This window comes from Astatotilapia calliptera, chromosome 5 (genome assembly GCF_964374335.1).
Source record: "Astatotilapia calliptera chromosome 5, fAstCal68.1, whole genome shotgun sequence".
Taxonomy (NCBI): Eukaryota; Metazoa; Chordata; class Actinopteri; order Cichliformes; family Cichlidae; genus Astatotilapia; species Astatotilapia calliptera.
The window spans coordinates 28,529,591-28,544,591 of record NC_137426.1 but is presented as its reverse complement, the minus strand read 5'-3'; the positions used below and the strand labels follow the sequence as shown (position 1 = coordinate 28,544,591).

Genomic DNA, 15,001 nt, shown 5'->3' with positions numbered 1-15,001 from the left:
TCTTCTACCCGGTGAAATACACACAGACTGGACACTTTATTAGGTATAGCTTTCTAGTACTGGTTTGGACCCACTCTTGCCTTCAGAAGTGCTTTAAAACTTTATTGTACAGATTCAACAAGGTGCTGGAAATATTTCTGATCTCAAATGTGCTTTACTGAACTGAGATCTGCTAACTGTGGAGGTCATTTGAGTACAGTGAAGAAAAAACCAGTTCAAGATGATCTGAACTTTGTGGCGTGGCATATTATCCTGCTGGGAGCAGCCATCTGAAGATGGGTACATTATAGCCATAAAGGGATGGATATGGTTGGCAATAATACTCATGGAGGCTGTTGGTGTTTAAATTATGCTCAGTTGCAATAAGGGGCTCAGGATGTGCCAAAAATAAATAAATAAATAAATAACCCTGACACCATTACACTACAAACAGCTGCCTGAACTGTTGATATGGGGCAAAAAGGATCCATGCATAGACCATGGACAGCAAACTCTAACCCTACCAAGTGTCACAGCACACAGCATAATCTTCCTGTTCTTAGCTGACAGGAGCGGTCTTCTGCTTTTCTAACCTATTTGCCTCAAGGTTTGACATGTTGTGCATTCAGAGATGCTCTTCTGCATACCTTGGGTCTAAAAACTGATCATTTAAGCTACTTTTTTATAATCCTATCAACTCAAAGAACACTAGGCATTCTCCTCTGACCTCTGGCATCAAGGCATCATCCAATAGTGGACACCTTCTCTTTGTTAGGCCATTTTCTGTAAACCCTATAGATGGTTATGCAGGAAAATCCCAGTATTTCAGTAGTTTGAAACACTGAAACAAACCTATCTGGCACCAACCATTGCACACGCTAAGCCATTAAAACCACCCTTCTTCCCCATTCTTATGCTCAGTTTAGAGTCCACCAGGTCTTCTAGACGATGTTTGCAAGTCTCAAAGTGTTAAACTACTGCCATGTGATTAGCTGAGCAGATAAGTTACATCTGTTCAACTGCTCACTAAGTGTCCAGTGAATGTAAATGACCTGGCATAGCTTTCCACTATCTGTGACACAGCAGCTACAGTATAAGTATCAGAGAAGTTCAAGGTAGGAAACATTTTTAGGATCAAAAATATCACAGTGGAACACAACAATATACAATTGAGGTCCAAAGGCCTCAGTCACTTGAAAGTTAAAAATAAACAGAATAAAAATAAAACATTTCACTTTTAATAGTTTTATTTTCAAATTATGTGCAAGGTGAATTTCACAGTTGAGCTCAACAACCACTATAACCTGAAACCCAAAAAAACCAAAAAAAACCAACAGAAAAATAAATGGATTAAAAAGACACAATGGAATAGCACCCATAGGTGATGCATGAAGATGACCAGAACGAGCTGTGTTTGGCCGCACAGGGCAGCCAACTCTTAGGAGAAAGCAGGTTTTATAGCTTTGTGTATTACATGACTGGTGTTTGAAATATGTTGTAACAATGCAGTTACTTCAACTGTAATGCTTAGTTTCAGTGAGATGTTCCAAAGATACTACTGTACTACGGGGTGGAGGGGGGAGGGGGGCAAATCAAAATATATCACTCGTGCGGGTAATTTTTTTTTCCCCCTCAACAGAACAGGATTACTCTATTATAACTAAACAGATAATTATGTAAAGAAAAAACAAAACAGCCACTAGAGACAACAAAAAGAAATCACATCTATTTTTCAAGTTATAAAAGAAACTGAAGATAACTTTAAAAAACTGTGCAAGTACAGCAAATCTATAGTACAGTATATTACACATAACAAAAACAACTTAAATACAGTACTGGGTATCAGTAGAAATCCTGAGAGTTCTCCGTTCCTGGTTCGCAAATGGCTGTCTGTGGACAGTCGAGTGAAGCCCAGACCCACTCTGACCCTTTTTCGTGGGAAACATTGTTCAAGCTGGGTTGACTAGAAATCAGGTTAAAGTCAGTCAACAGTGAATCTTCTCTCGGAGAAGTTAATTATATCCTCAAGTCCTTAATGAATGCGACTTTTCCTGTATTAAATGCCAATGTAAATCTCTTAAGATGATTGCTATATGGTTGCTAAAATGTTTTCACTTAATAGGAGGGCACTCCTTGCTTAGATAAAATACACAAGAAATGTGTAGTGCAATGATGAAACAGGAACCTGCGTGAGGAAACTGACGGCACTAAAAATGTCACACTTTGACAGCAAACGCCCTCCAGTGGTGGCGTTCTTCTGTACAAGATTGTCAAAAAAAAAAAAAAAAACAGAAAAAAGCACCAGCACCAAAAGTTTGTATCCTCTGTGATGACGTGTAAAGACGGATTCATAGCTTTACGAGGGTGCTTCGTAAAGTTTGCAGTTAAGGACCGCTGAAGTGGCGAGTTATTCAGTGCAACGCTGAGTAAGACTTTTCAGATATTCTTCATCAGGAGGAACAGTTTTTGATTCTGATGCCCCTTTTTTTCTAGCTGCAGGCACATTGGCATCACAAAAGATCTCCACGAAAAATCCGCATCACTTCAGCCAACAGCCAAACAATCGTTATGGGTACTACTGATCTTCGCTAGCAGAGACGAGCACACAAAACAATTAATGCACTTTTAATAAGGTAATACAATGTAATATAGCCTAATCACAGTTCCAAGATTTATTGCTACCACAAAATCCGTTTCCAACTTCCACGACAACTATAGTAAGACCTCAAATGCTCTTTTGGCATTACGAGGAAGGCTATTGGAACCCTTTTTTTCAAGCGTTTAATAACCCGGTGTCAAAGAACAAACTCAGAGCTCAAACTCAGAGCAAACACTTGTTTATATCAACACAACGGCCTGAAATGTCCCTTTGCTCCTAATCAAAAATCTCTGAAGTTTCTGAGGTAAACCTGTTGGTCTGAATGAGCCACTTAGTGTTGCAACAAATTTGACTCCGTCCTTGTTTCTCCAATGTGGAGAGTGAATATTCTAACATTTCACTTAATGGATGCCAACTCAAAGCAGGAAAAAAAAAAAGTCTGGAAGCCGCACATAGTGTATGTTTGACACACTGACACCTGTGGAGGAAGAGTGGGCAATAAAAAGTTACCATTTAACTTTCAACCTTTAAAAACACTAATGTCAATCACAAGCACACTTCAAATTAAAACTTGCATATGAAATAAACTGAAGAGAGGCATAAACGCAGAACAGGAAAAAAATCCACACAAACCTCAGAGCCAGCAATCTACTAATGACCTAAGGTACTCATCTTACCCGTATGAATATATCGTTTATATGACTATTTGTATATTTCTATATCTATATAGAGTTTCACTTTATGCTGACACATAGCATCCATATCTCCAGAGGCAACACCCTCAGTTCCATGCTTATCATTTGTAAAAATTCATACACACATTAATCAGCCACAACAGTAAAACCATTTACAGATAGCACTAATACAACCCAATCCACAGAGGCCCCACCCTGCAACTCAGGGGTTTTAACGTTGTGGCTGACTGGTGTATTTATGCACCTAACACAAAAATAGAACAACATGGCTCGACAACAAGCAAAAAAAAAAAAATAGTATAATTGCACTTATGAGTCATTGTACGGTTTTGTTAAACAAGCCTCAGTGTGGGTAGTTGGTGCTTTCTTGAAGAAAAAAAAAATACTGCAATCTTTAAAAGCACCCCCATTTTGATCATTTTAAACCAGAAGTTGAACAACTTAAGACTTAACCAAAAATGGTGCATGTGGTGCAAACCCAAGGTAACACCAGGCACAAGGCAGGCAGGACCACACTATCCCCCCTCTGCCTCAGAGATGGGGTCCACAAAATTCAAATACCTCAAAGCACTTTCTGGAGACACTGTGGATAAAGTTTGGCCACCACGCATTCAAAATGGCGGCCCAAATCCCAGAGGCGATCGGGTGTCTCATAGACTTTGGTCCATACATCTGCCTCATCGTCATACTGGTAAAGGGAGTTCTTCCTGCTAGTGCGAAACACATGCTCCTCCACCATGACTTGTGTAGCTCGTACAAACAGGTGTAGCTTGCCTTGCAGCAGCATGGCCTTGATATACGGGCTTGTGGCTTGGTCAAAGGGTAGATCTTTCTTGCGGCTCCATGTGTTCTTCTCAATGTCGTAGACCTCCACAGTAAAAGTACGCTGGTGGTTTCTGCAGATCCCAGCTATGTAGTAGATGCAGTTTTTATACAAGGCAGCCAGACCCTGACTCCGAGGGACACTCATTGGCGCCAGATGACTCCAATAGTCCTTACGGGGATCATAGCAGAAGAAATATTCACCTGTGCGAAACAAAGAGACAGAGTTATGATCAGATGCATTTAAATGGTTTTCATATGCAGTATGTCTGTTGTATTAATATCACTTTATTTACATATTTTGTACAGATAAAAAAAAAAACAAACAAACATAATTGCATAAGTTCCCCTGAGCACAGAAAGACTCACCTTGGAGGACGTAGATACGGTCTTTGTACTCTACAGCACTGTGAAACTCCATGGCCACTGGCATTGGACTGACTGCAGTCCAACAGTTGTCTCTGGCATCATAGCACTCTACTGATTTTAGTGCATTTCGCCCATCACCTTCATAAACACGGCCTCCCAGTGCATACAGCTTCCCGCAGCAGTGCACAAGCCTGCATCCAATTCGGGCTCTCAGAAGAGGTGCACGTGGAAGCCATCGGTTGCCTGCATGCTCGTACTGCCAGAAGTCACTCTCTGCTCGATGGTCTATGGACACCTCGCTGTTACTCGGACGGTACCCACCAGCAATGTAGATGTCATTTTCTGGGGACACCAAGATGCCAACCTCCCGGAGATCATTAGGTGGTTTGCAGAGTTTGAACACCCTTCCTGTGGCCGTGTCCAGACAAGGCACAGTCTGCTTCTTACCTGAGTGTTTATGAGCAGCATCAAAGCAGATGACCATCTCAGAAGCAGTCATACCCAGGCGCTGTGGACAACCATTTGTGCCAGTGAGGCGAGCTTTGGCCTCAGCAGAGTCTGTTGAAAGGGAGAGGGCGCAAGCAAAGGGGGGAGGTATCCGATTGAGAAAGGCCTCATCCAGCAAGGGCAGACGGATACACTGGGAAAAAACCTCAGCTAGATGAGTTTCACGGCCAGACAGATCATGCTCTAGCCAGCGGACAATGCTCTCATAGACATGCTCTTCCTTTTCCACATTGAGGTCATCATTATTCAAAATGCTGACCAACTGCTCCTTGGTCATCTGGAGGAACTCTTGCTCCCGTGATACACACAAAAACTAAAACAAAAGAAGTTTTAGAGTTTCAGTTCAGACATTACAAAGTTCGATGTCAATGTTGTTGACTGCCACTGTTCCAACAAAAATAAGACATTTGCCAAAAGCAGGAACTGTGTCACATTAAGTCTTTAAGCTCTTGATGAAGACCTGAAAGACTATAAAACAGTACTCTAAATTATTTATCAATTCCCCTGGCCACTAAACAAGGAATACATAAAAGTAGAAAAAGCCATAAACACAAAAAAGAAATAAAAAAAATTATATCAGTCGTCTACCAAATTATCATTACATATTAGTACCAACCAAGAAATTTAACACTCAGTACATCCTTAGTTTTTTGGCAGCCAAATGTCCTGGTCATAAAGAAAGCAGAACTACAAAAGTAGATACCACAACATGTCTAAAAATTGTGGTATAAAATAGCTGAAGGCATTCATTACATCACAGTCCAAAAGTAACGGTTAATAACCAATTTAGGCTTATGTTCAACTGACCTTCTTGCGGATATAATCCTGTGAGCGTTCCCTCAGTTCCTGGTGCCCATATGCATCAGCAAACATAAAGACTCCTATACAGTTCTGAGGGTCAAGTCGGCTGATCATGAACTGGGCACACTGGTCCTGCAGGGCAGGAATCTGGAAAATGCTGGCTGCAGTGAATAGGGCCTGGACATTAGACTCAGAGAGCGAGACCCTGGATGTGTAGGCATAATCTAGGACAAGGTGCATGGATTCAGATTCCACGCCAACAATTCGAACCTCACGCTGACTGCTCTCTGTAAGGCCACTGGTGAACATGGACCTAGAGGAACATTTGAAAAAACACAAATTATTTTATGATTATTATAAATTCTCATCTTAAAAACTGAGAAAGTTTATCAGAAAATCGTATTTTCTAGACAACCTCTAGTCAAAATGACAGTGAAACCAAGAAAGAAAGCAACTAATAAATATTTGTAAACAAACACGTACAAATGAAGGACATAGGCACATATGCAGTGCTGAATTTCCTACCTAAAATATGGGCTGATTGCAGCAAGAACATTTCTGTGGCATGAGAAAGTCTTGCCATGGTCCACTTCTACAACGATGTCTGTGAGCTGTGCTTCATCGTACAAGGCTTTGAGCTGCTGCAGGATGTTACAAGCATGAACAGCATCTACCCCATTGTAGTTGGTGATTGGAAGCGTCCCATTTTGTACTTGTAACAGCTTCCCTACCTCTGAACAAGAGCAGAAACAGAAAAAAATATTATTATCATCTCACTTTAATTTTTTCAGTCAACTCTAAACACATGTATAACTGACATGAAAACACAAAATGCTTCATGTATATACCAAAGAGCCCCAAAAATTAAGGAAATGCTGCAGAAAAAAAAACTGCCTCACAGACACTCTAGATATGCAAGCTCTAGTTTGCTACAAACAAATATCACATGCAGTATGCCAACAAAATATACTGTAAGAGAAGAATAAAGACAGTGCACGAGGTATGAGTATTTAAAGCACTTTAATCTCAGTATCTTTAGTTGTTTTGACGAATGCAAAGTGTCAATTTTGAGAATGAATCAGAAAAGAAAAAAAAACCCAGATCCCTTTGACTGAGTTAGCATAAGACATAGGTCAGGTCAGGTCCAGAGGATGTCTAATGACAGGTACCTGAGGTTACCTGGGGACACAAGATCAGGAGAGTTGTAAACAGGTTGCAAAACCACACATAATCACATAATAATGATAATTACTAAATTCTTTAAACAGTAATACAGCGTACATAGTCAACAGTGCTCTGGTTTAAACACTCATTTATGTAGAAACATTTTTTTAATTAAAAATTAATAGATTATTACAGAAGAAAGGACTTAAATATGATGTTAACATACCTGACAATAGCAGCCACAGCTTCTGATCTGGAGCTACCAATTCTTCTGAAGTTTTTGTTTAGCTGCCAGTGTAGAGCTCTGTACCATTTGCCTATTCAGTTTATACAATGTGCATTTTTAATACTTAACTGCTATATAGTCATTTGGAAGAGCATCAATACCAACAGTACCGTCTTCAGCCCATCCAGCTGACACACAATTTTACAAACCAGCTGCAGACAAGCAGCCATGCTTCCCTCATTAGCGGCTGAACACATGAAAAACGCGAGTATGTCTGTGGTCTGGAGGTATTATAAAGTTGATGACAACAACATTGCCATTGTGAGATATGTAAACTTGGAAAAGCGACCCACTTCAGTACTGGAAAGAACATGCTAATCAGCTTCCCAGTATCGACCCAGTTGCAACCCAGTATCTCATGCCCCCTTTAGCTCTGTGGACAGTGAGAGCCTTTTTAGTGCCGTTGCAAACGTCCTTGATGAGAACAGAAACAGGCTCAAACCTGACAAGGTAGAGATATTAGTTTTCATTAAGAGAAACATACTATATTTTCTGCGAAACTTACTACTGTGATGACAGTAAGAGTTAGGAGTGCAGTTCCTAAAAGCACATTACTGGCTTTGCAAACACTGTGGATCTTTTATTTTTTTATTTGTTTACATGCCTGCCGGATATTTTAAGTTGAGGTGCTATTTGTTTTTATATTAGACTTTTTTTTAATATTTACTGTGCACTAAAGTCCATAAGTGAAGAATTTATTTTATTTATTACTTGATTGTTCAAGCTACCTCACAAAAGTGCTGTGTTTGTTAACAGAGCTGTTAAATGTTAAAATAAGGTGAATTAAATAAAAAAATGAGGAACATCCAGGATCTGTTTGTTCGCTCTTCTTTATTCTTTTTTTTTATGTATTATAGAAGTATCGGATCGGGACTCGGTATAGGTAGACACTTAAAATCAAATGACTCGGACTCTGACTCTATGGCAAAAAAACATGATCGGGACATCCCTAACATGAACAGTAGTTTAATCTTCACAACACTGAACATCTCTTAAGATAAATAGTAAGAGGTAATTTAAGTTCCCATCAGCAACATCAAAGTATTAAACATTTATCATGAATATTAACCTTGTAGCCACACACATCACCACTAACTATTAGCATTTACATAAGAAAGGCACTAGCTGTGCGTTAAGTTATCATTAAGGTAATGGCTAGCCAATATGACTAATAATAAAAAGATAACATTAATGTAGCAGGTAAGCAGCAAATGTAATCAGTCCTGCTCATGTGTAATGTTATAATAGGGAGTGTTAGTTAAAGGTGTCTATATAAAGTGTATATAGGCAGTGTGAAGTGTTTGAACTGTTTCTGCAGCTAGACAGCAACAGCAGCAGTTAGAACCTAGCAGACTAACTCTACTTGATCAGCAACAAAAATATAGTGCCAAGTCAAAAGAAGCAAAGCACAATTTCAGACAATCTTAAAATATCTGTCATATTTTATTGTGGGGTTTTTGCACTAAGTTCAATAATATAGAAACAGTGTTATCATTGATGTTACAGTTTGTATTGTTGTCAGTTTTTTCATTTCATTTTCTTTCTCCACTGGCATTGAAGATGGGATTTTCTTAGACAGTGCTATTGAGTTTGAATTTCTAGTATCATAACTACTCTATAAAGCACACAGCCTCTAACCCACTGCCTAAGAGATTTCAAAATATCTGAATCTCCTTAGTGTTAGAGCTGGGCGATAGAACGATAACGATATGTATCGCGATATAACTTTTACTCGATAGAGAAATTAAGCTATCGCGATAGACCTCGACGCTCTTGTCCTCAAAAAAAAAAAAAAAAAAAGGTCAGCCAATCCAAATTAAGTAGCGCAGAGCCGAACCAATCACAGCCGCAGCGTCACGTCGCGTGACTTGTTACGTACAGCACAAGTGCCAAGCCCCACATGTGTATTTGTTTGGGAAGCAGCCAGCGGGTAATGGAGGAAATGAGTGTGCCGACTAGAAAAATCAACCGAGCATGACCGAAGAGAAAACAGATGATGGTTCCAACGCCGGAGAGATTGTCAAACAAGTCTGGAAATACAATAAACTGGTGCATGCGTCACACTGTGCGCCACGTTATTGTTTCGGTGAAATAAATTTCTACAATACTGTTACTGTTAATTCTACTCTCTGCAGTGTTTAAATGCTTACATATACACACAGTTACTGTCCGTCCACACATACGACTCGGTTCTGCTTCTATGCCCCAGCTTTGTTTACTTTTTCCCACCGAGGCTTCTAGACTTCTGATTGGCCAACATTTCTGCACGGTTAGGAATCTAGCGCCACCTGCTGCTTTGGCATGTTCATAGCAGCGTTTTCCTTCATTTCTGCTTTTATGTGTGGACGGGATTATTTTTTAAAACGAAAACGGAAAATCTCCGTTTTCAAAAATACCAGTGTACGTGTGGACGTAGCCTCAGTCTCTGACTGGAAGCGCTAATTCGTCATTCGGCTTTTGTCAGACTAAAGTAACTGTTAAAACTGTTTGAAAAGCTCAGCTATACAACAAGGAGAGATTGAGAATTTCCTTTTAGTTCTCAGTTTATTTGATATTGACAAAAGTTAGTCAGTTTTGTCTGTTCTTCTGTAAAACAAACTAAGATTTATTTTTAGAATTAATATTTTGTTTCTAAGTGGAATTGACAATTTAGTCTGTTTTGTTTGTTCTATTTTGAAACTTAAACGCTTTAGTGGCTGCCTTTTGTGTAGTTTGCAATATTTGCCTTTATTTATCTGAAAAAGTCTCATGTTCCTTAAGTACATCTACCCTGTTGAACTTATTATGGGAAATAAATATTTAAATAAAAACAAGCTGCTGATTATTTCACATTTTACTTGTGAGCAACGGCACATTTAAATCTTACAAATATAGTTATTTGGCTTATATCGTGATAGATATCGTTATCGCCTGAAATGAAAAAAAAAACATATCGTGATATGAAAAAATCTCATATCGCCCAGCTCTACTTAGTGTAGATGACTAGAGTGTAAATACAAGAGTTTCTGTGATCTTACTCAATCCCTATGTTTCACAAACTTTTAAGCAACACTTACTTGGAGATTATTTTAGACATTGTAGGTAAATATTGTTACTTTTCTAACATAAAAATCTTCAAAAGAAATACAAAACCTTCTAATTATTTTATATTATAAAGCAATTTCCAGCTGCTCCCTTGTCACAGGGAGCCACCAAAGTGGGTAGCTTCGCATGTTTCTAAGCTGGATGCCCTTCCGGCCCCCAAGGGGATTTATGCCTCCTTCTGGGATTAAACTGAGGATCTTTTACTTGTGCTATGATATACATGATATGATATACAGTTTTATTTTGGATTTTAAAGACATTCAAATATATAAGGAAATAAACTCAAATGACAAAGAAATGTGCATTACATGAAATAAAAATTAATCAAAGCCCAAACTGGAGTACAAAGAAGTATGCACATGCTTATGCGTACCCCATGTTCAACACTGCCAATTTAGCAGGATCATCATTGTGGTACCCTCATATACATGCATACACTTGACCCACATTCATATTAGCATAAATATGAACCAATACATCTTTATACAAACATTAATTACATATTATTTTAAAAAAAAAAAAAGTCAACTGAATAAAGCTTGAACATTGCAGTTGTTCCATAAATGAAAATACAAAAAACAGCAAAACTGAGGGATAGTTTTTGTTAGGTAAATCTCAAAACCACTATACTATGGAGCCACACATTCTTTTTATAGTGTAATAACATAAATAAAGTGTGGAGTGTGTGAAAACCTGATGACCAAATTTTAAGGATGTATGCCACCTGGATTAAAGGTCCAGATATAATGACTGATACAGCTGTATAAATATAACTATTTCCTGCGCTATATTTGCTTGTTTCTAAACTTGTACCGAGAGATTGTTCCCTTTCTCTTATACTGAATGAAAGCAGCAGGACAATACATGAGCCTAGAAACTCGTGAGTACAGCAGTGCTGCCCTTATAAGCGTACACAAAGTGAACGTCTTTCTTATCACATGTGTTATATCAAGTTATAAAAGTGGCACACCAACTTTATGACTGCTGTAAAGCTTCACTTTGACTTATACGGTATACAAACTTACAACAAATGTCTCGGGTTGTGCAATGCTGACAGGACAAAGACTCTCGGTGGGTAAATAGAAAACTACTATCACACCAGGTGGTAGCTAGCTTGCTAACATCTCTCATCGCTGCCCTGTGCCTGCAGTAACGGTCTGGTTAGCTAATAAGACTGAAAACAAACTTGAAGAATAGACACTAATGAAGAGCGACGCTGTACACAACTTCGCCTGAATGCTTGTGTTTCATAAAATACAGTAATGCTCGCGGTTGGCTTAGCTAGTTGAGGAGCAAGCTTAACTTTTAGCAGACAGCTAGACACCAAGCTAATGCTAGCAAAGCTTTCTTTGACACAACATTGCGAGATATAAATGGCGACAAAAATCTGAAGTGTTTTAAGTGTTGACGTCTTCATCTTATAGAAGCATAAGAGTGTGTAGCGCAATGTCTAGTGTATTCGTTTGATGACTATAGCCATTACTACAACTTGTCTAACCTTTGTCTCTTGTCATAAACAAGTGTTTACACAGTCAGCTGTGGCAGCGAGCTAACCGGCCGAAAGTTAGCCACACAGCTAACGTTAGCTACATAGCCGGGCTAACGACAGCCAACAGTTTTGAGGAGTCGTTTAGAACCTGACCTTATTTAATGAAACTGCAACATGTCAAGACCCCTTCGTTTAATCTGTAAAGCTACGCCTGGTGAACACATAAACTTACATATTCTAACTTTAAAAAGCAATATTTAAGTACACAAAACAATGAAGATTTTGCTAACCTCCACTGGCAGCCATTCTCTCCAGTCTGTCTCAGAGCAGACCGACAGAAACGTCAAATGAGTGCAGAGCGGAGCCCCGGAAACAAGGAACAGCCAATCGCAAGAGGAGAACGGATCTCAGAGCCAATCATTTTCCTTTTTTCTGAAATAGGAAAAAGTTAATACTGCATGGATAAATTACACACAGGGCACTCGGTTAGAGCCAACCAAAAGAAGTCAAATCAGCAGTATCTAAACAGGTGCATCCAAAGCAGAGGTTGTTTTCATATATTGGTGGGAACAGTGGCGGTAGACATAAGTTCACCTGCAGGCAAAAGGCTAACTGCACATGGGGATAAACACATTACAGTAGCGTCTTATTCTACAATGTACAACATGCTTTTTTGGTTTGCAGAAGAGTGCTGTTATTGATTTATAGCGCTGAAATGAAAGCTATTTAGACTTCATATAAATAGTGCAACATGAACGCTGAAAAAATAGATGAGTATTTTTTCAGTGTAATATAATAAGAAAAAACATTGCATGCCATATAAAAATATTGTACGCATCAATTATATTATATCGACATAGATTAATATTGCTGGAAAATATATTTTTAAATAGCAAAGATAATAATGCATTTTACTATAACAAGTGTAGGCAAAAGACTCCACATTCTTGACAACCATGTGGTGACACATGTTAAAAGCCATAACCAAGATGTTTTGTGGATTGTGGCATCCTTGCATTTAGCCAGCAGGATGGACACATTTATGTTATGTTCCAATGCAGATCTTGTAGTAACATATGCCATAGGAGGCAAATGTTCAAATCAGCGTGACAGCGTATATTTTGAAGGTTAATCAACATTCATTGTGACTGCATGCCTAATTCTAGACATATGATCTGTTTCTAGTACTTCAATATCTTGGGGGAAAAGTCTAAACACCAATGAAACACCCTACAATCCAGTGTTGCATTACCTTTATTGTCTTAATAAATAGTAAATCTGCTGTTAAATTGCATGTCAGTGATGGGGGCCACACGACTTTGTTAGTAGATAATCCCTTGCACCTCACATGCAACCCTATGTAAAATACATTATCAGTAACAAATACTTTGTTACTGTACAGAGCAGTATCTGTACTTAACATAAGGTTTGTTTCTGACCAGCTTTTTTACTTCCTTCGTTTTTAGACAAATATCTCCTTTCTACTCCTTACATTTTCATTACTTGTTTATTACTGTAGGTTAAAGACATTTGTGGGCAGTTATTATTTCATGTCACTGCACACCTTCAAGTTGATTTGAATCTGAACAGAGGGAACAATAACACACAGAAGACAATTTCTGGTGTATCTATCACCAGTTATCAGGATTTGTGATATGGTAACTATAAAATAAAGAAATGTCCTGTTTTGCAAGTTCCCTTATGATCTGCAGCATAGCACCTACTCTGTGTTTGATACTTAATCAATCTAATCCAGTCCTTTGTGGCCACTTAAAATATGTTTATAGAGCTGTGATGTTAAACAAATTTCCCACGTGTGGGACTAATAAAGCTTATCTTATCTTATCTTATCTTATCTTATATTTGTAGCCATTTCTGCTGCCCTCTTTTTCCTCTTACCTGGATACGTAAAGGATATTTAAAAGTCAAAAATTGATTGCAAATTCTACTTTGTGATACGAATAATCTTTCATTGATTTCAAATGCAGATTTCAAACAGGTAAACAAATATAAAAAACACACACAAACTGTCTTTCTGTGCAGTTTCTAACTAAATGTATAGTTGCTGTAACTTCACTCACAGATGGAGATGGGGTTGAAAGAAAGACACGACAGGAGAAGAAGAAGAGATTGTTATTAAAGGGTAAGACTGCTCAGTGACATTTGATAGTCTAGAAGGTTAAAGCTTCTGTAATGTGACATTTTTTGGATGTTGGATCTATACCTGATGTGCTGCTGGATTTCTATTTCATATTGTGAAATATCTTGCAAAACAAAGTGAAGTGTACCTTATCCAAGAGTAGCAGAAATCCAATTAAATTTAAGGCGATGATGCTGATTATACCAGCTTGATACTGCTGGTAGCTGCGGCAACATAACATATTTTTATGTCTGGTTAAATTGACAAAAGCAGTGAATCTCAGAGCAGCAACAACATAAGTCAGCATCACAAGTCACAGCCTGTACACAAACTGTACAGGCGCTCACAATGCCAATCTTAGGAACCTGCTGACTCACTTTAACCTGTGACTGTACAAATTTTTCTGTTCAATGCATTTTTAAAAAATTCTCTTGGTTTTTCTCTGCTTATGTTCAGCATACATTGATTTGATTCATTAGAATTAGAATTTTAGTTGAAATACTTCCCATGTATTAATATTATTTTATTAATATGACACAAGGTTTAGTCTGCTTTGCAGAGAAAAACACCTGGTAGAAACGTCCTCAAAGCTACTTTTTACTTTTACATTCGAGTACATTTCAGTGTCTATACTTTACTGAAGTGACAAATATTTGTACTTTTGCTACCTCTGTACGTAAGTTAACATTCATGTTAAATTATCTTATTTTACCAATTTTGGGAAGGTGCTCCTGCTGCTGGCCTGGATTGAGCCAAAGACTGATTGTATCCTCTGTGAAATCCCTGGTTCACGCCAAGGCCATATGCTTCCATGTGTGAAACCTTCTAAAATAATGACTTCTATTTATGGTTAACCTGCCTTTGCCTTATGTGCTGTCTCTTGGCCTCAGTGAAATGATGCCGACCATTCTTGTTACTGTGTGTACGTGTTCTAAGCACAGTTTAGAGCTCAGTACTCAGTATTTCTCATGTATTTAAATAGCCAAGAAACATGGCTGCCGGGTCAGAGAAACAGGTGCTCACGATGTCACAAAAGCATGATGATGAAATGGCTTCAGGTTATTGC

The 15,001-nt window shown here is 38.5% G+C and overlaps 1 protein-coding gene and 1 long non-coding RNA gene across 2 annotated transcripts; both read right to left on the bottom strand.

Annotated features, from left to right (window-relative positions):
• Positions 1 to 3,576: 3,576 nt before the first annotated feature.
• On the bottom strand, positions 3,577 to 12,222 carry kbtbd8 (kelch repeat and BTB (POZ) domain containing 8). The gene is made up of 5 exons (XM_026168667.2): positions 12,086 to 12,222; positions 6,298 to 6,505; positions 5,779 to 6,085; positions 4,465 to 5,284; positions 3,577 to 4,299 (listed from the first exon to the last, which is right to left on the bottom strand). The coding sequence occupies exons 1-5, from the start codon at positions 12,099 to 12,101 to the stop codon at positions 3,836 to 3,838; spliced, it is 1,815 nt and encodes a 604-aa protein (XP_026024452.1). The 5' UTR covers positions 12,102 to 12,222; the 3' UTR covers positions 3,577 to 3,835.
• Positions 6,776 to 7,286, bottom strand: LOC145428747 (uncharacterized). The gene is made up of 2 exons (XR_013909060.1): positions 7,163 to 7,286; positions 6,776 to 6,951 (listed from the first exon to the last, which is right to left on the bottom strand). It is a non-coding gene; the product is annotated as an uncharacterized LOC145428747 (long non-coding RNA).
• Positions 12,223 to 15,001: the final 2,779 nt, after the last annotated feature.

Coding starts and splice junctions, on each gene's coding strand:
- kbtbd8 (XM_026168667.2), bottom strand. Junction 6,086..6,297: donor GCAATCAGCCCATATTTTAG/GTAGGAAATTCA, acceptor ATGTTCCTCTAG/GTCCATGTTCACCAGTGGCC. Junction 4,300..4,464: donor CCGTATCTACGTCCTCCAAG/GTGAGTCTTTCT, acceptor TGTTTCGCACAG/GTGAATATTTCTTCTGCTAT.